This window comes from Carassius carassius, chromosome 31, assembly GCF_963082965.1.
Source record: "Carassius carassius chromosome 31, fCarCar2.1, whole genome shotgun sequence".
Taxonomy (NCBI): Eukaryota; Metazoa; Chordata; class Actinopteri; order Cypriniformes; family Cyprinidae; genus Carassius; species Carassius carassius.
The window spans coordinates 10,068,017-10,093,477 of record NC_081785.1 but is presented as its reverse complement, the minus strand read 5'-3'; the positions used below and the strand labels follow the sequence as shown (position 1 = coordinate 10,093,477).

Here is a 25,461-nt window from a genome sequence, read left to right as displayed (position 1 = left end):
CGAGCGTGGAGCGTGTGATGAATGACGACGTGCTTCTGCGCCATTCATTAACATAGACATGCAGAACATGCAGGATTCATGTTAAAATAGACTGTTCCGGCTTAATATTTACAGATACTAGTCCATATCGCTATTTGGTGTAAGTGCAATGACCAACTTCTGATTAATTCATTCAAAATTTGGCAAATTATCTGACATTCCGTGTTAAACTGTAAATTCCATTTTTATGACTGGATTCCGCGATTCCGTCCGCAAATTGTAAAACCCAGTATAGATTAGCAGCAGGTACAGTATAAAATCAGAAACAGTTCTTGTTTAGGAAAATTATCATATCTGCCTACTCAGGCAGGATGAGTGAGCGTTCTGGACAGATAACTTTATTATCTCCTGCTGTGGTGTAGAAGAAGCTTGAACGCATAAATAGGAGAAAAAAGAGGCAACGGAAGACGGGGCACATATTTATTTCTACTGCATGAACTCGGAGGTGCATTATCATGTTCGACGTGCACCCTCCTATGCACGAAACAATCTTAATGCAAATGTTGCATTTTGCCAAGATTTCGTTGTGTTTAAGAAAGTGAAACCACACTTAAACTCGCTCGATTATGCCAACACTTCTGGTGTACGCTTCTTTGTTGATGTTCAGCAGTTTCTTCTTCTTCTGGTCGGCGGACTAGGAATCGAAACTAGGAATCGAAATGTAAACTTTTGAACGATTCCGGGAAAATCGCAAAGCTATTCCCGGTTCCAATCGATACTCGATTCATGATACCCAAGCCTACAAATGCATCGATTCGCTTTAAAAGGCCTTTATTAACCCCACGGAGCTGTGTGGGACACTTTTTATGATGGATGGATGGATGCACTTCATTTAATGTTTTTTGGAGTAATGAAAAATAACAGCCCTTCACTGACATTATAAAACTTTGAAGAGCTAGGAAATTTTTTTTAATATATATATATAATTCAGAATGGATTTATCTGAAAGAAAAAGTCATACACACCTAGGATGGCTTGAGGGTAAGTAAATTATGGGATAGTTTTCATTTTTGGGTGAACTATCCCTTTAAGTTGGAATTTCCTTTCCAAACAAGGTGCTTACTGGAAGCTCCCTCTTCCTTGTCTCTCTGTTTGTTGTATTACATTTTCTCCTATTAGGAATGTAGAAAGCATTTCAATATACTTTTATTGCTATAATGCAGACTATAATACATATTTGAAATGAAGGACTTTTATTGTAATTCCCGGTTGATGAGGATAATTTTAGATTGTCATAAATTATGCAAATACCTGATGGGTTTAGTCACAGCATTTAAGTAGTCTGAAGCAGATGTTGATTCAGGCAGCTATTTAGGGCTTAGTGCTTCATAAGTATTGAAAATTGTCTCATAATTACGATGATAAAAAAAAGATCTTGATAGTTACTGTGGAAATGGATAATCTGACTGTTCTGTCCATTCGTGATGCTGTCTCTACATATCTATAGCTTTCTGCAGTCATTAGATTAGAGCGCATAGACATGGAGGAAAATATTAATCTCATAACAAAGAGGAGAGGACATAGATAAATAATCCATTCTTCTCTTCATCTCTTGTCTTCCCTTTTGCTTTTGATTTTCCTCTCAGTCAGTTTTATGCCCTTGTCCATTTATGCCATGCTCTCATATCCTCTGATGTTGATAAAAACGTTAAACTAGACTCATATTAATGGAGACTAAAACTGTTCTGCTACACTGTAATTGGTTGCCCATTGGCTAGTTCAGCCCTGAATTGACCAATGAGGTGCTCTCCTCTGTCGGCAAGCACCACTTCTTCCTTCAGAAAGAGGTTCAGTCACCAAGAATGATTGCACCTCTAGTTGACATCTTAGAATTTGCTGCTGATGCAATTCCATGACACTCTGGCAACCGTTATGCCCTCTTATGCACATTTTGGGGATTTTAAGACCATCTTTATACAGCAGTGTGATTTGATTAGAGCATGGAAATCCCTTAGCTTTGACTCAGTTAAGTTATTCAGTATTTACATTCGTGGCCAAAAGTTTTGAGCATTACATAAATATTGGAAACTGGAAAAGTTGCTGCTTAAGTTTTTATAATAGCAATTTGCATATACTCCAGAATGTTATGAAGAGTGATCAGATAAATTGCATAGTCCTTCTTTGGCATGAAAATTTACGTAATCCCAAAAAAACCTTCACACTGCATTTCATTGCTGTCATTAAAGGACCTGCTGAGATAATTTCAGTAATCGTCTTGTTAACTCAGGTGAGAATGTTGACGAGCACAAGGCTGGAGATCATTATGTCAGGCTGATTGGGTTAGAATGGCAGACTTGACATGTTAAAAGGAGGGTGATGCTTAAAATCATTGTTCTTCCATTGTTAACCATGGTGACCTGCAAAGAAACGCGTGCAGCCATCGTGTTACATAAAAATGGCTTCACAGGCAAGGATATTGTGGCTACTAAGATTACACCTAAATCAACAATTTATAGGATCATCAAGAACTTCAAGGAAAGAGGTTCAATTCTTGTAAAGAAGGCTTCAAGGCGTCCAAGAAAGTCCAGCAAGTGCCAGGATCGTCTCCTAAAGAGGATTCAGCTGCGGGATCGGAGTACCACCAGTGCAGAGCTTGCTCAGGAATGGCAGCAGGCAGGTGTGAGCGCATCTGCACGCACAGTGAGGCCAAGACTTTTGGAAGATGGCCTGGTGTCAAGAAGGGCAGCAAAGAAGCCACTTCTCTCCAAAAAAAACATCAGGGACAGATTGATCTTCTGCAGAAAGTATAGTGAATGGACTGCTGAGGACTAGGGCAAAGTCATATTCTCCGATGAAGCCCCTTTCCGATTGTTTGGGGCATCTGGAAAAAGGCTTGTCAGGAGAAGAAAAGGTGAGCGCTACCATCAGTCCTGTGTCATGCCAACAGTAAAGCATCCTGACACCATTCATGTGTGGGGTTGCTTCTCATCCAAGGGAGTGGGCTCACTCACAATTCTGCCCAAAAACACAGCCATGAATAAAGAATGGTACCAAAACACCCTCCAACAGCAACTTCTTCCAACAATCCAACAACAGTTTGGTGAAGAACAATGCATTTTCCAGCACGATGGAGCACCGTGCCATAAGGCAAAAGTGATAACTAAGTGGCTCGGGACCAGAATGTTGAAATTTTGGGTCCATGGCCTGGAAACTCCCCAGATCTTAATCCCATTGAGAACTTGTGGTCAATCCTCAAGAGGCGGGTGGACAAACAAAAACCCAGTAATTCTGACAAACTCCAAGAAGTTATTATGAAAGAATGGGTTGCTATCAGTCAGGATTTGGCCCAGAAGTTGATTGAGAGCATGCCCAGTCGAATTGCAGAGGTCCTGAAAAAGAAGGGCCAACACTGCAAATACTGACTCTTTGCATAAATGTCATGTAATTGTCGATAAAAGCCTTTGAAACGTATGAAATGCTTGTAATTATATTTCAGTACATCACAGAAACAACTGAAACAAAGATCTAAAAGCAGTTTAGCAGCAAACTTTTTGAAAACTAATATTTATGTAATTCTCAAAACTTTTGGCCACGACTGTAGACTAATTTCAGCATTAGCATGTTTACATTTTTCTTGTTTTCTTTCTCAGTTTGAAAACTATTTACTCAACCTGGCAACCCTACATTGACAATGTTGGACAGTATAAAACTAATCTGGGAAAAACTTGCCGTTAGAGCACAGCTGTGCTGTTTGGATTGGGCCCAGAATGAAACAGGAAGTGGGGATTAACTGGCCTGGGTGACAGGTTCTGCATTTCTTTAAAAGATCTAAACAGCCCTGAGAGAAGTACAAAGGCTGCACTATTTTTTTTCTTCTTAATTTTCTATAAATATAGCTATGGTCTGAGGTAAAATCTGATTATTAACCTAATTACCTCTGTTGACCTAAAAGGAGAGTATTCTGTATTTAATTTAATTTAGCCCAATAATACGCATTTGTGGCGCAGTGTTTACCACCAAACACATATTGAGGTTACAATGAAGCACTTTCAATGTAAGTAAATGGCGCCAATGTTCAGATTCAAAAGCAGAAATGAGATGCTTATTTACTATAATTCTATTAGAACTGTAAAATTCACACCGTTTTATGGGAATTTTAGGAATCATGGCAACTAAGTACACAGAAAAGATTCCCGATAACCTGTTTTTCACACTAAAGTAAAGTTTTGTCAAAGCATCTTGTTCTTGTGATTCATCCATTTGTTTTTTTTTTTCATAACTGGATTTTATGGTGAAAGTGTAACCCCTGTCTCCCGGGTCCTCTCTGACGCTCCTCGCACTCGCTCCGAGTGGGGCTCGAACCTGGGTCTCCGGCATGGGAGGCGGACGCACTAACAAGGAGGCTAAATGGCTACAACCACTAGCATCTGCACAGCACTACTCGGTGGCCTCCGTTACAAAAGCAACATTTCTCTTCGAGAATTTTGAGAGTAAACACTGATGTTATGACATGCCTATACTATTGAAACATTTCGTATTTTAACATTTAATGGCCTCATTCTCTTTCAATGTAAGTACCTCAATGTCAGTACCTCAAATTTTTGCCTTTTTATTAAAGAAAAGGATGGACAAGTGGAAATTATGTTTATTGGTAATCAACATTATGCCACAAGTGCTGTCAAGACTGATGTGTTGAACCAGAAATAATCCCATTAAGGTCTGTGAGACGGTTGTCTATTTGTGGACAGAACCATGCTCCAGTGTCAATAAAAAAAACAGCTTCTTCAAGTTTCTGTAATTAAATCAAGTAGGTTACCTTTGTAAATGTAGACACTGAACTGATGTCTCAAAGTATCTGAGGGTAAAACTGAGCACTGTAAAAGAATTGACATTGCAATGTATGGGTGTTAGTATTCAGAGTGTGTGTGCTCTATCATTTTAAAGAGTGCTTGATTAAACAAAATCCCAAGAGGAAAGGATTACAGGATTATGGTGTTTTCCCCAGGGACGATCGGCTACGCTAGACCAGTCTAACATTCGTCACAGCCAAATTAATATGGGGCTCAGATAACACACCAACACTTCTCATATCAGCGCAGAGGAGTGTGTCCTCTCCATGAACCCAGCTTACTGTCACACATCTCATATGTGCACAAAGGCGATCATAAAGAGGTTTGAAATGGCTTCAAGTAGACCCCAGATTATGAAAACCTCAGAAAACTTCTAAGACTTTGTTGATGTGACACATTAACACATCATCATATAAACACACATACACACACACTAATACCCAATGACAAACACACAGGGATAAAGATAACGTGTAAATGTGCAGTCATTACCAGTTTATACGTATATAAGGCCACAAAAACCTCTAGCAACCTATAGCTAAAGAGAACTGACCATGAAGATACACAAAGCATAAAAACAGGAATTTATTGAGTTAGTATGGCTGCTTAGGAAATAGGTTGTCATTAAACAACAAATCGCAGGACCAGTAATACTGCAAATTAGGATTTCTAATGCAAATACTAGACATGTCTTTCTCCCCTTCAGTTTTCGCTAACTAGCAATGCTTTTCATGTAGCAGAAAGCTTTATCTGACAGTTCTCCACTTCTTTAGCTGACAATGATAAAAGAAAGGTGACAGAAAGCTGACTAAGTCGAGACCTTTGTGGTTTTCTGCACTACATATGAGTAAAGGGGTGACAAATCAATGAATGTGTCAGTTTTATGGCCTACAGCAGTGCTAGACTGTTATCGTGTAAGACAGGGGTGTCAAACTCAATTCCTGGAGGGCAAGAGCCCTGCAGAGTTTTGTTACAAGTTCCAACACACATTCCATGTAGTTTTCAAATAAGCCTGAGGGACTTGATTAGCTGGATCAGGTGTGTTTAATTAGGATTGAATCTAAACTCTGCAGGGCTCTGTTGTTTTGATGTGATATTAGTGCTTTAATGTTTGTTCAAATCAAAATCAAAAATTCTCTTCGGCACTCTTACAAATAAAGGTTCATTTAAGTGTAATTTTCATATTCATACTGTATCTCATATCTCACATGAGTCTCATATTGTCAGTGAGAAGTGTATATTGTTGTGCTCTCATCTGTAACGTTAGTCTATCAGTGTCTGTGGAGGCGTGAAGAGAAGCACACAAAAAGATAATCCGTTGCAGGAACTTTACCAGTAAAGCATAACTTTACAACAGGGGGGTTCATGCTCTTGCCCAGTGCGAACATACTAAATCTGAACATAACAATCAGTGAAATAGTCCCCGTGTAATGATGTAACAGCATCTAATCGGACAAAACAGAACTCATTATTATATATAAAATAACTAACTCAACTTATATTTAATTAACTAACACTTTAACACCCCCACCACCACCACCACACACAAACACTTTTTTTTCCACTTTTTTTTTTTCTTGTTAATCCATATCACGAACTGGGGCCCAAACAAGTTGCTCCTTTTTGTTTTCGTTGCCTCTTTTCCACAGGGATCTGGATCACTGTTAGAATCCATTGTGTGAAGGGTCTTGGGCTCCTTTGACAAAGAGTTGTTGGAGGGTGAAGGATTTGCCACTTTTGCTGCAGTGACTACAGGTTTCTGGGCAGTTTTTGGAGCCAACAAGCCTTCCTCAGTACCGGTGTATTTCCGTCGCATCAGCTGCATCCAGGTAGGGATGTGATCACGTATATATAGGGTTGTAAATGATCATGATGCAGTACTGTCTCACTTCATCTGTCTTTGACTCGGTAGAGCACTGGTCCAAGGCATTCTGTGACAACGAATGGCCCCTACCATGGAGCTTGAAGTTTTGGACTGTACCCCTTTTTCCTGCTACTGACCTTTTACTAAAACAAGATCACCCACTTGGTAGGACTTTTCTCTGGCTTGTAAGTCATAGACCTTCTTCTGGCCAATCTGAGCATAGTGTAAGTTTGCAGTTAATGAACAAACTCAGGTGTTTCTCTAGCTTCCCTGCTAACTTTGCTGTCCTTATCCAGTTTTCATATGGCTGGAAAACTCGCCCCAGCATCAGCTGATTTGGTGTGAAACGTCACTGAATGCAGAGTGCTCCTGTACACCACAGTAAGTAGGGGAAGATGTTCATCCCAATTCCGTTGACTCTGATCCACGTAACACTGTATCCTCTGCAATAATGTTCTATTAAATCTTTCCACTTTGATGCTGTCCGTTTGATGCTGGATGGTATAATGTGGTCTGGGTCTTGGTGGCTCGTAACAGACGACAAACTTCATTGAACAATGAGCTCTAAAAGTTCCGTCCTTGGTCAGTGTGAATTTCAAGGGGAACTCCAATGCGGGAAATAAAGTCAATTCAATTTAAGTTTATTTGTATAGCACTTTTTACGATACAAATCACTGCAAAGCAGCTTTACAGAAAATTAATTTTCTACAATATTTAGAAGTAGCTTATCAGTGGTGACTGTCAGTTTATGTGTATATAATAAATTTTCAGAAAAATCAATTAAAGATGTAGTCAAACAGATGATGACCATTATAAACAGCATTTATTATATGATGCAATCACATTTATATCAAAATTTGGTAGTTCTGTGTGTTGTTTCAGGGTTAGCGTCATCTGAGGTCCTCTGAGGGGGTGACATAATCTCTTCTCAGGTGTCCTGGATCCAGACTAAAGCTTGTGTAAATCTTACATCCCGTGGCAAAACAGAGAAACAAATAGAGACATAATTAGTGTAGCTGCTGTTCCAACCAAGTAAAATTAATTAGTTTAACCCAAGCTAGAGAATAATAATGCGCTTTTGATAAGATATAACTGCAGTCCAAAATTATGAGATGCATTATTTGAATGCTTGGCCACAGAGATGTGTCAAAGTCAAACACCGACCTCTTTGCAGCTGTCTCAGCTCCTTGTTCGGGAATAGGGAATGCCTCTACTCAGCAGGTAAACTGGTCAATTGTAATGAGAATGTAACGGTTGCCTGACGTAGATTCTGGAAATGGTCCTAGGTCCTAGGACATCAAGGTGGAGTCAGTCCATGCTCCAGCCTGGTAGTTCTGGAGTTTGGCCCTTCCCATTGGACTGGTGATCTTACAGCAACTACACTGTGGGCACTTCTTGACAAAAAGGCATACATCATTTCCCATATTGTACCAGTGGTAATGACTGTGTTCATGAGTGCATGAGTGTCTTTTCCTCCCCTGCATGACCTGCTTGTGCTGGAAAATGACAGGCTTGGAGAACCTCATACTTCAGGGAAGCGGGAACAAGTAAGCGCAGAGGTGACATACCTCCAGTGATATTGTCCCAATGGAAGTAGAGGATCCCATCTCTCATCTCCACTTGGGACCAGCACAGCCAGTAATTGCGAACTGCTAGGCTCAGCATCACGACTTCTTCCTTTGCAAGCAAAGAACCATCAGACACCAATTTATGGAGAATCGAAAGGTCTGGGTCTGCTAACTGTTCTTCTTTGAGATTTTTGAAGTCAGCTAACAATATTTATTTATTTCCAGTATGGAAAAAGTATGGAATAAATATTCATATCTGTCTTCTTGGCTAGTTAATCCAAAAAATATACAAATGTGTACTGTTGATAAACAATATAAAAACAGACGTCACAATAAAACTGTTGACATTATGGCAGCGGGGAATGTGCATGAGTTATTTTATTTAATCTGTGTTATTTTAATGTTTTTTTTTTATTTTTTTACCTAAAACATAGAGACACTGATTGATGTGTCTGCATCATCTGGATTCAAGCATTTCAGTGGGTTAAAATAGATCACTTTTACAGCAGATTTAGTTCACAAACAACAGACAGTTTTGACCTAAATATGATTTTCAGTTTCAATAATTAATCCTAAATTTCCACATTAATAAATTACTTTTAACAGCATCAGACGTGTGTGCGCTCACAAGATCTCCCGGTACTTACTTGTGAATTCAGTTTAATGGAGATTCGCACTAAACAGTGAGTTGTCGACTTGAGAACAGCTGCAATCGGATCATTCTAATTCGTAAACGAATCATTTGGTGCGATATGCAGTCCAATTTAAAAGGTTAATTGAAAAAACTCGTTCATGAATCAGAAAAACTGCTTCTGCGTGTCGGAGCATGTGATATATTATAAAGAGTAACTACATGTTTTATGAAATGTAGTGAAGTAAAAAGTACTATCTTATGCTCTGGAATGTAGTGAAGTAAAAGTAAAATTTACTCAAAATAAAACTACTCAAGTAGAGTACAGATACTTGAAAAAAGCTACTCCGTTACTTACCATCACTTGTGCAGAGTAACATTGTCCTGTGACTGCACTCTTCATGACTGCAAGGCCTGTGCCTCCTCATCAGAGTCCATGTCTAGATCAGCCCAGGATACTCAACGTGTCCTCCTCCTCTGATCGAAGTCTCGGCCGAGTGTCATTTTGAAGTTGTGTTCATAGGATGAAACTAGCTGCTGTGCCTCATCCAGTGAGACAGGGTCACGGTTCATAACTACGTTGGCCACTTTCAAAATGAGAAGCCTGTGAACCTCCTCAGCGTACTCTGAAACAGTTTATTTTTATTTTTTATTTTTTTATAATTCAAATATTTATTGAGTTTTTGCATTTTATAACAACAACAGCAAAAAAAAAATGCATATATATATAAAATTGAAATAAAAACAAACAAACAAACATAAAACAGTGAGGTTCAATGTAAATCTCTATAAACAGCTGATGTCAAAGTTACATTGTAGACATGTAGGTGCAGAAATTGTCCCATTGTTCCTTCATGGTTTCATTCGTACAGTGTAGCCTTCCCAACATCTTTTCGCATGCTGCATTTTCAGTCATTCTTTCTTTCCACATTCTAAGTGTTGGGGCATGAGAGTCCTTCCAGAATTTCAAAATGAGTCGAGAACATGTTACCAAAGCAGTATTTAACACTCTAAAAGTATATTTATTTAACATTGGGACTTCTCTTTTATCTCCGAGTAGACACAGTCTAGGTGACTTGGGCAAACTACAGGGTAACCAACCCTGCATGTAACCTAAAACACTGCTCCAAAAGGCATAAATCACTGGGCATTCCCAAAGGGCATGCATCAAAGTGCCTTTAGCTATTTGGCATTTCCAACACAAATCGTCTCTGCCAATACCCATTTTATAAAGCCTAGAAGGATTATAATAATATCTATTAAGGATTTTGTATTGAATAAACTTGCCCCTTGCTTCTCTAATGTACAATCCATTATTTGACAGAATTGAATCCCATGTATCATCATCCACTGTACATCCTAAATCTCTTTCCCATATTACTTTCAGACTTTTATTTGTCTTATTTTTAACCCAGGGGCAAATATTATACCATTTTGAGGCTTTGCGCAATAGTGGAGGTAGTAGCAGAAAGGTTTCTATAGGATTTTTCCCATTTAATAGCTTAACACTTCCTTTCAAACAATCTCTGATTTGTAAATACTTCCAAAAGTGGTCAGGACCCTCCAAGTTAAATTTCCTTTTGACATCATCATATGACATAAATGTATCTCCCTCCATTAGATCACCTATAGTTCTAATACCTTTTCTTAGCCATTGTGCCCAGTAAATAGTCTGTTTATTAATTTTAATTTTTGGGTTATGCCACAAGGAGGCGTATTTTTGCACATATGTAACAAGCTTGTATTTTTTATGTACCTCCAACCACACCATTTTAGAAAATTTCAAGACAGGATTTTGCATTTTATCCCCTTTATTTGACTTTTGTGATAAAATATCTATTGGTGTGAACGGAGAGGCAAGCTCTTGTTCTATTAAAATCCAGTCCAGGTTATTTTTCCCTGCCCAATGTTTGGCCATCCTAGACATTTCAAAAGAAATACTATAATGTTCTATATTGGGCAGGGCCAACCCCCCTTCTTTTCTTGGTTGGCAAAGCCGATTAATATTAATACGAGGTTTACCACCATTCCAAAGAAAGTGTTTTATCATGTTATTGTAACTTATTAGTATTGGCCGTGGTATACACATAGGCAACATTCCAGTATAATAATTAATAAGAGGGGCTATGGCCATTTTCACTGTGTTTACTTTCCCCCATAATGTCAAGTTTAACTTACTCCATTTATCCAAGTTAGTCTTAATTTTGTTGAGCATTTTTCCCATATTGTCAGCCATAATATCATCAATATTTGGGTTCAATTCAATTCCAAGATATTTCATTCCTTTATCCAACCACCTAAAATTTAAACCAGTTAATAAACTATGAGTGCAAGCTTGTGAGACTGGCATCGCCTCAGACTTATGCCAATTAGTTTTGTATCCAGAGAACAACGAATAGTTATCAATAACTTCAAGTAAGGTTGCGATAGAGTTAGTGGGGTCTTGACTTAATACCAAAATGTCATCTGCGTACAAAAATAATTTGTGTTCCCTGCCCCCAGCGAATACACCCTTGATTCTTGAGTTTTCTCTAATTTGAATAGCCAATGGCTCTAAAAAGATAGTGAATAACAGTGGACTTAAACTACACCCTTGGCGGGTTGATCTGGAAATATTAAAAAATGGAGAAAGTACCCCATTTGTGAACACAGCCTTTGGTCCCGAATACAAGGTTTTAATCCATCTAAATTTTCCACCCAGACCGAATTTCGCCATGGCGGTAAACAAAAAACTCCACTCTACCCTGTCGAAAGCTTTCTGGGCATCTAGAGATATAGCTAACACAGGATTTGCATTGTTTCTATTCATATATAAGAGATGCAATAATCTTCTCATGTTATCTGACGCAGATCTGTTCTTGATAAAACCTACCTGGTCGTTATGAATAATTTGTGGCAGTACAACCTCTAACCTTGTTGCTAACACTTTGGATAATATTTTACAATCGACATTTATTAAACTTATTGGTCTATAATTGGCTGGGTCGGTTAAATCTTTGTCACCTTTTGGAATTAGAGATATTACTACCTGGTTAAAACTTTCAGGAAGCGATCCATATTCAAATGCTTCATGAAATACTTCAGTCAAAAATGTCTGAAACAGTTTCTTTAGCACAGGGGCATTTTCCCAAGTCTCCTCCGTGCTGTGGCGGGAGGCCCTTTTTAGCCAAATCGTAAAGCCAGCTGTTCTTTCAGCAGAAAGTGATCTTCACGGATGTGTTCAGGTAATGAGCACAAATATCTAACAGCAGTGCCCATTAGACATTCATGCAGTTTATCCACTCTCTCTACTGCACTCCATCTATAAATGACAGCTCTGCGCTCAAAATGAATAATAATAAGAGTCTCAGTCATTCATTCCATCGTAAGTGTCAAGTTTAGCTTTAGGTCCATCTGGAGCTCTACCATAAGTGGCTGTGAGATGATGGGTGGGCATTGAAGCTGTGCGTGCATGTGTGGGCCCAAGTTGAATGAGCCATTATAACGGCTGGGTCCCTGTGCATGGCTTCTGGGTCTCACATCAGGGCCAGGTGTCGAGGAATTTGGACTAGCTGGGGTCCGTACATGTCTATCAATGACAGCGAGCTCAGCAGCAAAAAGTTGTTCAGCTTCTGAAGGCACTGTTGCTTCTATGTTTGTAACAAGTGTTCTATCTGGAGCAGATGAAAGTGTGGTAGTGTCATCATGGGGGTGTGGACCACATGTTACCTTTTTGGCATAGGGCTGCAGCGTGAGAGCTAACAAACAAGTCTTTGTAGCTTCTAGTCTTTGGAGCAGAGGTGAAATGGCATTTTGAAATTACTTATTTTGTTGTTACAGCACAGCCTGTAGCCAGTGTGGGGGGTCTGGGGTAGCTGATGCTCCGAGTGAGACTTCTGCAACAGTTTAATCCATCTTGTATTATAATTTAAATCCAACCTGTATTTTCTGTCAATGTTTTATTTATAATATTTATTTATTAATATGGAAGTATATTCTGCTCTGTGAGTTGAAATGTGACTTTTCAAGGCTGTTTTACAGTGCCTGTGAAACCTGGCAGGCAGCCAAATGATTTGTCAGACTTCCAGCGCCACGCCTCTCGGGGAGGGGAATTCCATGCTGCTTTTATTTCCGTAAAAGAGTGGTTAATGCGCCAAATAAACGTGTCAATCAGTCTTTAATAATACTTCACAATGCCGTTTTGCAGATTATAATGTCCATAGAATCACAACTGATGTCCCAGCAGTTCATAACACACACAATTCGCTGGTGATTTCCTATCGCACTCAACTTCGGACACCACTTGTTGTGCTCTCATCTCTAACGTTAGTCTGTCAGTGTCCCTGTAGGCATGAAGAGAAGCACACAACAAAGACAATCCATTGAAGGAACTTTACTAGTAAAGCATAACTTTACAACAGCGGGGTTCATGCTCTTGCCCAGTGCTGATGGGTTTGACTACAACCATCCGCACTGGAACCTGCGAGCACTAAATCTGAACATAACAATCAGTGAACTAGTCCCCATGCAATCTCATAGCAGCATCTAATTGGACAATACAGAACTCATTATTATACACAATGTGAAAGTGATGTGATATACAGCCAAGTATGGTAACCCATACTCGAAATTCGTGCTCTGCATTTAACCCATTTAAAGTGCACACACACAGCATTGAACACACACCCAGAGCAGTGGGCAGCCATTTATGCTGCTGTGCCCAGGGAGCAGTTGGGGGTTCGGTAGTCACACCCACAGACCATTGGCTAAACGTCTGATGCATATGTGACACAAAAGTGGAAATACTTCAGAATTGTCGAAGTCGTCATCAGATTGGTTGAATTATACATGATTTTTGGGAAATGTGTTAACAAAAATGATGTGGTGCCAAACCACCTCATGAAAAAAAAGCCATCAAGTTTACAACAGTGACATAACTAAATGATGGATATTCAAAAGTATGTCAAATATTTGAAGTTCGATATCTGAGAGTTTTACTCACCAGTCTGTAATTGTGCACAGCAAATTCGGTGGTGTTAAAATTTCAGTGTAAGGCCTTATGGTGTTACAGTGTTCAAATAAAAGTGTACATTTACTGTAATAAATACCAGCTTGTGGGACATTGTGCCCCCAAGTGGTGCAATATTTTGGTGTTGCGCTTCCAAACACAAGCTGTCATCTTCAAATGAGACCGATACACCATCACTTCATTCATTTGAATCATCGTCAGGCACACAGCCACCAGACAACAATGGTCCTTTCTTTCCACCTAAAAGAGCTCGTTCTGATGACCATTTGCTAGAAGCTAAGGAGGTAATATGTGCTTTTGCTATATATGAGCCACTTGCTGATGAACTTGTGGAGTTGCAGGCTCGTCGCAATCCTGCTAAAATGTCAATGTTGTTTTCTAAGATAATTTTACAATTTTTCTTTTTAAGCTTGTGAAAGGTGTTTTAGAAAAGCCTGCTGGGAAGAAGACATTTCAGAACACTGCCACACCAGTCAAGGAGGTACAGGCAGTTCATTATGTATGCTAATCAAGAGCAAGGATAATCATTTTATGTGTGTATAAAATAGCTTATGTATATTGGTATTTGATTATATAGATTTGTTGTGGTTTGCGTTTTCTTTTTTGAATTTAGACTGGGACAGAGTTATGTCTTCTCTGTTATTGCAGGTCTATCTCCTGCCACCACCTTCTAGAATAAATTTGTCAAGATCAGTGTGCGTGAAGCTTTGGATCGCGTAGTAAGATTTCACAAGGTATGCTTACTCTTAATGTTATGTAGAACTGCAAGTCATGCCTAGAAGGTTTGTTAATGTGTAGGTGTATATTAATTTAAACGAGAATGTTTTTTTTCTGTTTTCAGTCCTATTGCACTTTTGAAGAAGTCCTTGGTTCAACACAGACATCACAGCCCTACATCTTGACAGTTGGTACTTCGAAGAGTAACATCCATGACTACTACATTGCTGCGGATGACAGCTCATCCCCTGCATGACTAAGTCCTCTCTCAGCCTTTGTACTTTTCAATGTATTGATATTTAATATTTCAGAAAACTAAGCTGGGAATGGGTTGGGTCTCAATGCCATCCAGGCATTTTGCCTCATTAGAAATCTGCTTCTACTGCAGATAATAAAGTGTTTTCTCCAGTTATCTCGAATGGAATGACTGTTCATCTGAAAAATATGATCTGTGAACACCACACGCTGTTCAAAGAACTCTATCCAAGAAATCTTATTCCCAAGCTTCACTTCATAATCCACTATCCCCAATGCATCAGGAAGACAGGCCCGCTTGTTCATGTTTGGGGGATGCACTATGAGGCAAAATATCGCTTTTGTTTTTTTAAAGTGTAAAAATCTTTCAAAAACATTACCAAGTCATTAGCATTTAACAGTAGTAATATGAATTGCACTAATGACTGAAATTTAAATGATTTGTTCTTTTAATGCTGTGTCACACAGTTTTTTATGCATGCTGTACTAATTGTGTTTTTAAACACATCATGAGTTGCATTTCTTTGTGGTCTGTTGAATTTGAGAAAATAAATCCAATGGGTTTGAAAGGTTTGTGTGATCTGTATATAAATACAATTAAAAAGAAATACTGAACATTCGGAAATTTAGAAATTTTCTTAATTCCAGAGTGCTAAAAGCACAATTAATCTTTGTACATTTTTAGAATAAACCCATGTGGTACACCAGAGAAGTGTAAAATGTACACTTGTGGAGTTAAATGAACACTGGGCAATTTGCTGTGTGGCGACATTTCTGCGCCCCAAAACGTGACTCTGAACGAAACAAACTGATTGGTTGTTTAACATGTCAGTCAAATGGCCTCATAGATGGGCCTTGGCCAATAAAAGCTACCATAGATTCTAGACCTTCAATCGTCAGTCTGACTAGGGGTTCAGTGCCTTGCTCAAGTGCACCTCAGTCGTGGTATGGAAGGTGGAGAGAGCACTGTACATTCACCCCCCCCCCCCCTTCAATTCCTGCCGGCCTGAGACACGAACTCACTACGTTTTGGATTATAAGTTCAACTCTCTAACCATTAAGCCACGACTTTCCCCAAATAAATTTAAATATTTTATATATAAAATAACTATAGCTAAACTTATATTTAATTTACTAACACTATAACAATATGTATATTGTCCTCTAGTGCCATCTGCCAGTAACCAAGCAGTAGTCAAAAAAAAAAAAAAAAAATTCCAATAATTCACAGCAGAGGCTCAACCAATAAAGAAAATCACAGAAACTGGGTCACACAGCTGAGAGTTTGAAAGAATGTGTGTGACTGCAGTGTTACGTAAGAACAGAAACACACATTATCAGAGTTCATGGCTACTAAGAACTTCTTTTCGTTGTTTCGTTGTATGAAAGGGTTGATCTGAAATGGCCATCTCGTCTAACCCCACCTCCCCACATGCACCCAATAAGTGTCACCTTCCTGTGTGGTTTTTAGAAAAAAAGATGCAACATTATGGTAACACCCAAACCGAGAGCGTGTGCTCACTCGTGTACAGTTTCTGAATAGAACAACCGACACAAGGTTTGGTAGGAGCTACCAAGTACCCAAATGTTCATCTGCCATACTGGTTTGATGGCATTTTTTTTAAAAAGCCACAGTACCTCACATTATACTTTAGTATAAGTGTAGTTTTGAAGACACGATAATAGCGTATTCACTGAAACTGCTGTTTAACCTGCAGATGTTGGTGTATTTGAAATTTAAATCAAATTAAACCTATAAATCAGTTATTGCATATAGTAGGCTAGTTCACTGAAAACTAATTGAGTTATGTCAGTTTGCCAGAATATACCCTGACCGTCTGGCTAACTTTGAGACATTTAAAGTACAGGCAGTTAAAAAAGCTCCATTAGTCTCAAGATCCTTTTTTGGAGAATGAGAAGTTTCAAGAAACTTATGAAATGGCCTCCATTGCCATGGTATGTCCTGGGTTCACACAGTGTAACAGAAGAGAATGAGAATGAGAAATTGAAATAAACTGTAGCTGGCATTCTATTGAACCACTGTTGTAAATCACATGACCATTTCCAGTGCAATAGCCGTACAGAGCCTTATAAAGGTACATCTTAATTAAGTGTTGTTGATAAAAATGCCAGATGCTAATGCTTGAAATTAATAGATTTAAAAGATCACTTTTGGTCTACAAATGTTCGCGGTAAGAACGACCTGAAATCTGAATAAAGCTCCTTTATAACAAATTTCCCTAGACTACCCTAAGACAGCTCCATAGTAATGGGAAGTCCGCCCTTTTACATCGAATCGGTTCTTTTGAACTGTTCGTTTCAGTGAACCGGTTCGTTTGATTTATGTACATCATACCGTATTTAGGAAATCAAGCGCTCCTTGAGGGCTATGCAATTAATGCTATTCATTAAAACCAACTATTATATACTCGATTCAATGAGTATGTGATTTTTTTTATTATCTCGAGAATAGCTTTGATAGAGCCGTTTTGTTTAGACAGATTGATAAGATTCGGTTGAAAAGAACAAAAAAGCTCGCGAAAAACCGCCTACTCCCATTTCCTTTTCCTCTCTACATGTTGTTGATGGTGTAACGAGGTTGTTTTGGTTATTTAAACTTTCTTCGTGTCTATTAGGCTAATATTCAGACATGTATGTACGACGGCGACATGTCGTTGTGTTTCTGTGGTGTGCGGTAAGTAAAACCTTATTAAATTTTATAGCCTTCTGAATTTAATGGTGCATATCTAAAATGCCCTACATTCAAAACCATCCCTTGAGGAATACATAAATGTATGCAATCGGTTTTTACTATATTTGTTGATTTCTGGTTTAAAAATAATTGAATACAACTTAGAGAAGATAGTATAAACGTACTAAACATTTAGTATAAAAGGTTGAGAAACACTTTCGGTTTCGTTTTGTCGCTTAGCTTTCTGAAGCGGTATGGTCGGTTTACCTGCGGTTGACAAGGCATGCCTGAAAAGAATTTCAACAAGAAAACTTAACTTTAATTTCAGAATTGATCTGTTAAGTGCAGTTTTCCCGTGTTTCAGATGTTTATAGGGCTGACAGAAGGCAGGAGCCTGCGCACGAGACGCAGCGACTGTGACCTCGGGACTTATCCGCATGAGGGAAGAAAGTGCTGCCTTTGTCCCACAGGTAGGATCTAATATAGCCTATACACACATAGCATACACAGTATATATTGTTAGCGAGGTGGACTTCCGTTTCTTATTTCACATCAAAAGTCTAGGCACAGGATTTGAATAGATTTACATTCAGCAGGGCTTTATTTTTGATTGGAACAAAATGATGTTCTCAAGGGTATATACCAGTGTGTAATTGTTTGTGTTACAGGTTATAGGGTCTTGAAAGACTGCACAGATACAAATAACACATATTGTGAGTTGTGTGAGCATGGCTCCTATATAGATCACCCGAACAGTGAGAACAAATGCTGGCCTTGTAAAGTCTGCGATTCCAATGGTAGGTCTTAACATATGAACATTGTTAGTTTTGTCAACTGAACTGTGATTTTTCTGCAAATCAATGTTTTTTATTTTATTTTTATTTTTATTTATACTATCTAATAAACAGGAAATTTAACAAACGGGCTGTAGACAGTCAACTGTTATTTAGAAAATATTAGTCAAAACGTAATGCTAGAGATTGGACTGTTTTCAAAGGCTAGTACTGTGCTTCTTGAAGCCCAAATGGAAGCATGTGAGAAACTAATTTTACAAATTCTTACAAAACTTATTTCTGCTTTCTGTTCTTGCAATAGCAAACATGGAAGAAAAGGGGAGTTGTTCGGAATATTCCAACACTGTCTGCAGGTGCAAGAATTGTTTTTACTGTGACAAGGGTATCCTGTGCAAGGCCTGTTATCCATGTGACACGTATGTAGCCAAATAACCTTTTCTTTCTATGTGTTTAGTAAGTTAGAATGGAGATTACTATAAAAAGCTTGTGCATGCAGATTTCTTATGTTGCTCCAATTCAAACCAAGTAAAATCTAAGCAAAATGCAGACTCAGTGTGACGGAAACATTAAAATGTTCTTGATTTAAGTTATCTTTAGTTTCTAATTTCTCTCTCTCTCTCTCTCTCTCTCTCTCTCTCTCTCTCTCTCTCTCTCTCACACACACACACACACACAAAATAGAAAAATAACAGCAATGCTTGTGCTTTCATAATACATAGCAATATTAATTAAATAACTGTAACACTGGTAAAGTTGGTCATAGAGTGTTTCTGCTCAGGGGTTTGCTAACAGTTCCTCGAAGATCTGAAATTTTAAGCATTTTTATAGTTTATTATTCAGATTTCTCTGTTTATATATCGTTTACACAACAGGTGCGAGAAACATGGAGTGAAAGAAAATTGTACAGAGACCACCAACACTGTGTGCCATGATGCCAAAGAGCCTGAAAACCACCAAGGCAAGGGCTGCTTTATCACTGATTTCATTACATGTTAAAATGCCCATGTCCCAAGAGCACTTCTGTGTACACACAGTATAAGCAATAACTGAAAAAGAGTCCTCTAAAGCTTATGCAGTATAAACACTAAGAACATTACAGATAATGGACTCATATCATTGCTTATTTCAGGGGCCACTGTAGCTGTTTTGGTATCACTCATAGTTGCGGCTGGTGTTAGTTTGGCGGTAGTCTTTTGGCTATGGAAAAACAACAAGTATTGTTTTAAGGGCAGACCGATCGATCCGGTGAGTCAATTCTCTTGTTGTAAACTTTCATTGCACCCTTGTGGTGTTACAGTTAAAGTTTTTTATTTGTATTTTAAAACTTTTGTGACTGATGGATTTGCCTGTTTCTCCCCACGTAGAAACCCCCACCACTGGAAGGTATGTTTACTTCTGAGAACTATTTGATATGTTACCATATAAAGTTTTTAAAAATCTAATATTAGCAGTCCCAACACCAGGTTTTTGGATTAAAATCATGTAAATTCAGAAATACATAAAAGTAAGGCTGATGATACCAGAGCCGATGCCAGCGCAGCACTGATGAGGGGGCGGCTGAGGTGACGAAAGGGGGCGATGACATAGCACTAAGTAAAAGTATATAGAAAAAAAATACTTTTGTGGCCCATTCACGTATGTGTCGGACCGATATTACTACAACCATTATAATACAGGGTTCACACAGATAGAGATTTGGTCGTGAGGCAGATCAGTGGAATGAAACATGTATTCTGAGTGAATTAACCTATTAAAAGCTTCTTAGCAAATACAGATGGCAGAGTATTGAATAAAACAAAATCACACAGCCACCAAATTCAAAAGTCTGACATCCTGGGAATAAAAATATGAGCAGTTTTAGGCATAAGTTTTATCACAAATATAGACAAGTGACACCACCACAACCACCAGAAATACTTAATTGTGTCTGCTTTACAATGAAACACAAGCTCATTGCGACTGATTCCTTAACATAACACATTCATTGCGACCCATTTAACAGATGAATCATTTTAAGTTAGAACAACTTGAACAGCAACAAACAACAACAATACAGCAAAATAATAAACAAACTACGATCATCTAGCCCTTTATTAAACATATGCAACACAAACAAACAAAAATATGCGACTTTGTGAAACGGACTGTCCTAAATTGTTGCTATTAGTTATTAATGCTAGAAAGATTATGTATTTGGCAACTATATATTTTTTAAATAAACCATTATTTTTGACATTTCACACTCATCTTGGGTGAGGGGGCGACGTTGCCATCAACAGGCAACCAGGTGATACACAGGGCCCACAACTGATCTAAAGTATCCAGATAGAAATTTGTTAACCATTCTCAATGGGAAAGTGCCAAAACAAAATTGCTCAAAAAATGTTGCCCCGTGTATCATCGGAATAAGTCATCTTTAAAGTAAGAGAAGAATAGAGTGAACATTATAGTTGCCTATACAATACAACCTATACAACCATCAGTGTGTATTTAAAAAATGTCTTTTTTGCTATTTGGTTTAAAATATCGTTGTGATATAGGCTATGAAAAGCTTGACTATCTCTGGCTCAGCACCAGACAAAAGCTCAAAAGCATTTTTGAAATTAGCAGTGAATGCTCTAAATACACTGGAGATCATTCGCATCGAATGGTGCTCTGTTCCAGAATCAAATCACTGTGGGTTCTTCTGAAATTAGTGAGGATGCTTTAGCTTTCATGCATATCTGTTTTAACATATAATAAAAACAAAATTTTATTCAATTTCTGAATGGATAACCAATAAAGCGCTCAAAGAGCGCTCTCTTAATAATCACTGAGCTGTCATTCATTACAGTTTATCGCGATCTCAGAAAATTCAGTTATAATCAATTAATGTCTCTACACAGCACAATAACTTACTTATTTACATAGCGTCTACATTTAGGTTTATTATAATGAGAGGATTAGCTTGCAGAATTCAGGACCGAACAAACACTGTCATTTTGAGCGCTGAGTGGATTCTGACTAACTGAAACACCTCTGATTGGCCGCTTCGTTCAAGAAATAAAGAGATATGTCTGTGATTGGCTACAATTTTCAACGCTGCAAAAAAAAAAAGTGTTGTAATTAGAAACCATTGAAGCTCTCCAGAGCACAAACAAAGAGAGACAAATACGCGCTTTTGTTGTTTATGTTATAAAATGTTACAATATTTTATGGTTCCCGCTTCCTTCTTCCCAGAGTCTTGAACTTTGTTAAATGCATACATACATACCTGCTTCCCAATGTTCATACCATCCATCCTATTCATCCCTTCCCTACTCTAATGGCTAATATTGCCCACAGTCCATTGCGCTGTGATGAAGGATTCAGTTTAGAACTACAAACACGAAAAAAAATTTCAGAATTCTCTGCATAAAGACCTACAGCTGCCAGATAAACTTGCTACTACTTTCTCTCCAATGCGGTAGGAAGTTAAATGAAATGAAAAGTGAAGGATGTTAACTGTGACAAGATAATTGACAGCCAGGCCAGTTTACAGTGACAGGATGTGTGTAACTAACAGAGTGGTAATTGTATTACATAATAGTACATCCCAAAACTTGCCTACTGTAAAAAAAAATCAGACCTCTCCAATTCAAATTTTTCTATTGACTGATCACATCTGCATTTTTCAGTTGGCCTAATTTTATAAATTCAATTAGGCCAGTTGAAAAATTTAGATTTAACCAGTCACAAGAAATGTTTGAGTAGGAGAGGTTTTTATTTTTTACATATGCTTCTACTACACACTCAAAATTGTGTACTTTTTCTTCACCAAAAGAGTACATACGTTAAAGGCGAAGTATAAGTAGGCACATTGGGACACAGCACATGCTTTAGATTGGTTTCCCATTTAAAAACGCGCTCCGGGGGTAGAGGGGTGGGTAATTGCAGGGGGGCTTCATAACTTCATGATGGTAATTTTCTTGCATCATGTATTTGTTGAGTTCATGTTAAGTTCATTCACATAATTTCAGTTACCAATAATGTAATATTAGCACTTCTTTGTGCAGTTAATTGTTGATTAATAAACTATTTAAAATAACCATTAAAATAAATCCATGCCTGTTTTGTACCCTGTTGATGGAAAGTGTATGGAATATAAAGACATTAGATCACAGTAATAGCAGGACATTATATCAGTGCTCTTCTTTTTCTGTGTAGATTTAGACCTGGACCCTCACCTACTAGATATTGTTGACGTTCTGGACTGGAAAACGGTGAAACATATTGCCAGGCACAGTGGCATGAGAAAAGCTGAAATTGAGGAGCATGAGCTTAACAACAAAAATGATGTGCAAGAACAGAAATACGCACTTCTGCATGCTTGGTACGAGAGACAAGGTTTACGTGGAGCCTACCCAGCTCTCATCAATACTCTGTATGAAATGAAGCAACGAAAAACAGCAGATGAGATCCGGAAAATTGTTGAGAAGGGACAGAACTGAATGAGGTGTGAAGTAAAGATGCACAGTGTTAAAATATAGGATTATTCCCTTGACATTAGATATGGAGGAATATGGATAACAAATTGTGATTTTACTTTTCATCTTGTTTAAATAATGAGGCCGGTGAGGCTCCACCGGTCCCGAGTCCCACGGAGGAGATCGGAAGGATACAAAAGAGGAGTGACGACAGTGAAGGACGAGAGAGGACCAGGCCTGGGCTTTATTTTGTGTTTTATTTGTATATATGTGCGGCAGTAGTCCACGAGGGGCTGTCACGCTGTTTTGTGTTTATTTTTTAATCTTAAAGTCTCATTTGAATGTCCGCCGGTTTCCGCCTCCTCCTTCCCATGATTGTGGAGTTTGTTTACTGTTGTTTACATAAGTGGACATACCTATGTGTTGCATACATGTGCTGCTGCTTCAAATAGAATAAATGTACATTATTATAAAACATTGGAAGGTTTTTTTTTTTTTTACTGCACATCATGAAGTCCAGCAAAGAGTCTATCCATGCAGTTGCAGAATAATCTCTGGAAAAGTATGACTGGAATTCAACAAAATAAAGATGGAAACACATGCAACCAGCATGAAAAAGTCCAGATTCGACAAAGCAATATGATAAAGGTCTTCTATTGCATAGTGCAACATTCTTTTTATTCCTTTTAAGTACAAAGTTTTTATCAAAATCCAATTGATCCATGATTTTCCTAGTGGAATTTAAAAACAAAAGATTATCAGAATCTTGGTCGAGTTTAAGGGCCATTTCTGCAGCATTTAGTTTAATTTGGTCTCGCATTAATCTGGCAGACACAGAAGTGACATTAGGGTACCACTTTAAATCCTGGTAAGGTGAGACGTGATTAAGAATGAACCTAGTGACTGCACGTGTGCAAATGGTGGTAAGGAAACATCCGGCCACGATCATCCAGTCCCATCCGGCCTCTGGAGCGCCCACTGACTGTTGGGATTTTTCTCTCATCTCTAGACTTATGCTGGACAAGATGCTTCCTCTCTTCACCCTCTTCCTCACTCTCTCACTTCTATTAGACTCTTGTTTCCTCATCAGTCAAGTTTTAGCTGGTTTTGCTCTCTCCGGCTCTGTTTGGGACATACTTGCTGTTTTTCTCTCATTTCTTCTGTTCCTTCTTGCTTTCATTTATAAGGAGCAATCTAAATCAGTATAAAATGGTTATTGTGAACTTGCTTCAATTGACACTGTGGTGCACTGGAATAAATACTCACTTATGTCTCTGGAATAAATACTCACTTATGTCTCTGAGATAAATGGGATAGTTCAACCAGAAAATTAACATTCTTGTCATCATTTACTCACCTTCATGAATGTGAGAACATAAACCTCAGGATTTACAATTCTAGTTAGTGAGTAAGAGCAAAGTAAAGAAAATTGTTCCAGGATAAGTCCTGCCACAAATAACTCTATGCTGGCCCATATCCCAGTTGCATAAACTGCTTAGACTAGCCTTAAAACGTTAGTCAATTTGTTTTATTTTTTTTCCAAAATGTTCATATGTTCACATGTTCATTTATTGTACATGTACTCAATATTTGGCAGGGGCTCCTTTTGCTTTAATTACTGCCTCAATTTAGCGTGGCATGGAGGTGATTAGTTTGTGGCACTGCTGAGGTGGTATGGAAGCCCAGGTTTCTTTGACAGTGGCCTTCAGCTCATCTGCATTTTTTGGTTCTCGTTTCATCTGCATGTTTTGGTTCTTGTTTTCCTCGACAATAGCCCATAGATTCTCTATAGGGTTCAGATCTGGTGAGTTTGCTGGCCAGTCAAGCACACCAACTCCATGGTCATTTAATCAACTTTTGGTGCTTTTGGCAGATAGGGCAGGTGCCAAATCCTGCTGGAAAATGAAATCAGAATCTACAAAAAGCTGGTCAGCAGAAGGAAGCATGAAGTTCTCTAAGATTTATTGGTAATCGGGTGCTGTGACTTTAGTTTTTAAAAAAACACAATGGCTCAACACCAGCAGATGACATGACACCCCAAATCATCACAGACTGTGGAAACTTAACACTGGAACACATTTCCCAGTGTACAGAATCTAGAGCAGACGAGGAACAAAAACAACCACTGCTCTCCTCCAAAGTGTGGTACACATTGGCACACATGGTGTGTGCGCTTGAACAGATCAACAGGGCGGAAACCACAGCCAGCCAACATGAGGTGGAAGACTACAAGTACAGTCGTGGCCAAAAGTTTTGAGAATTACATAAATATTGGAAATTGGAAAAGTTGCTGCTTAAGTTTTTATAATTGCAATTTGCATATACTCCAGAATGTATTGAAGAGTGATCAGATGAATTGCATAGTCCGTCTTTGCCATGAAAATTAACTTAATCCCCAAAAAACCTTCACACTGCATTTCATTGCGGTCATTAAAGGACCTGCTGAGATAATTTCAGTAATCGTCTTGTTAACTCAGGTGAGAATGTTGACGAGCACAAGGCTGGAGATCATTATGTCAGGCTGATTGGGTTAGAATGGCAGACATGACATGTTAAAAGGAGGGAGATGCTTGAAATCATTGTTCTTCCATTGTTAACCATGGTGACCTGCAAAGAAACGCGTGCAGCCATCATTGCGTTGCATATAAATGGCTTCAC

General features: G+C 38.5%; 1 protein-coding gene across 1 annotated transcript; it reads left to right on the top strand.

The window, feature by feature from the left end:
• Nucleotides 1–17,855: 17,855 nt before the first annotated feature.
• On the top strand, nucleotides 17,856–22,947 carry LOC132111908 (tumor necrosis factor receptor superfamily member 6-like). The gene is made up of 7 exons (XM_059519532.1): nucleotides 17,856–18,034; nucleotides 18,233–18,361; nucleotides 18,660–18,774; nucleotides 19,231–19,316; nucleotides 19,488–19,507; nucleotides 19,723–19,741; nucleotides 22,544–22,947. Exons 1-7 carry the CDS (start codon nucleotides 17,929–17,931, stop codon nucleotides 22,825–22,827), a joined length of 759 nt encoding a protein of 252 aa, XP_059375515.1. The 5' UTR covers nucleotides 17,856–17,928; the 3' UTR covers nucleotides 22,828–22,947.
• Nucleotides 22,948–25,461: the final 2,514 nt, after the last annotated feature.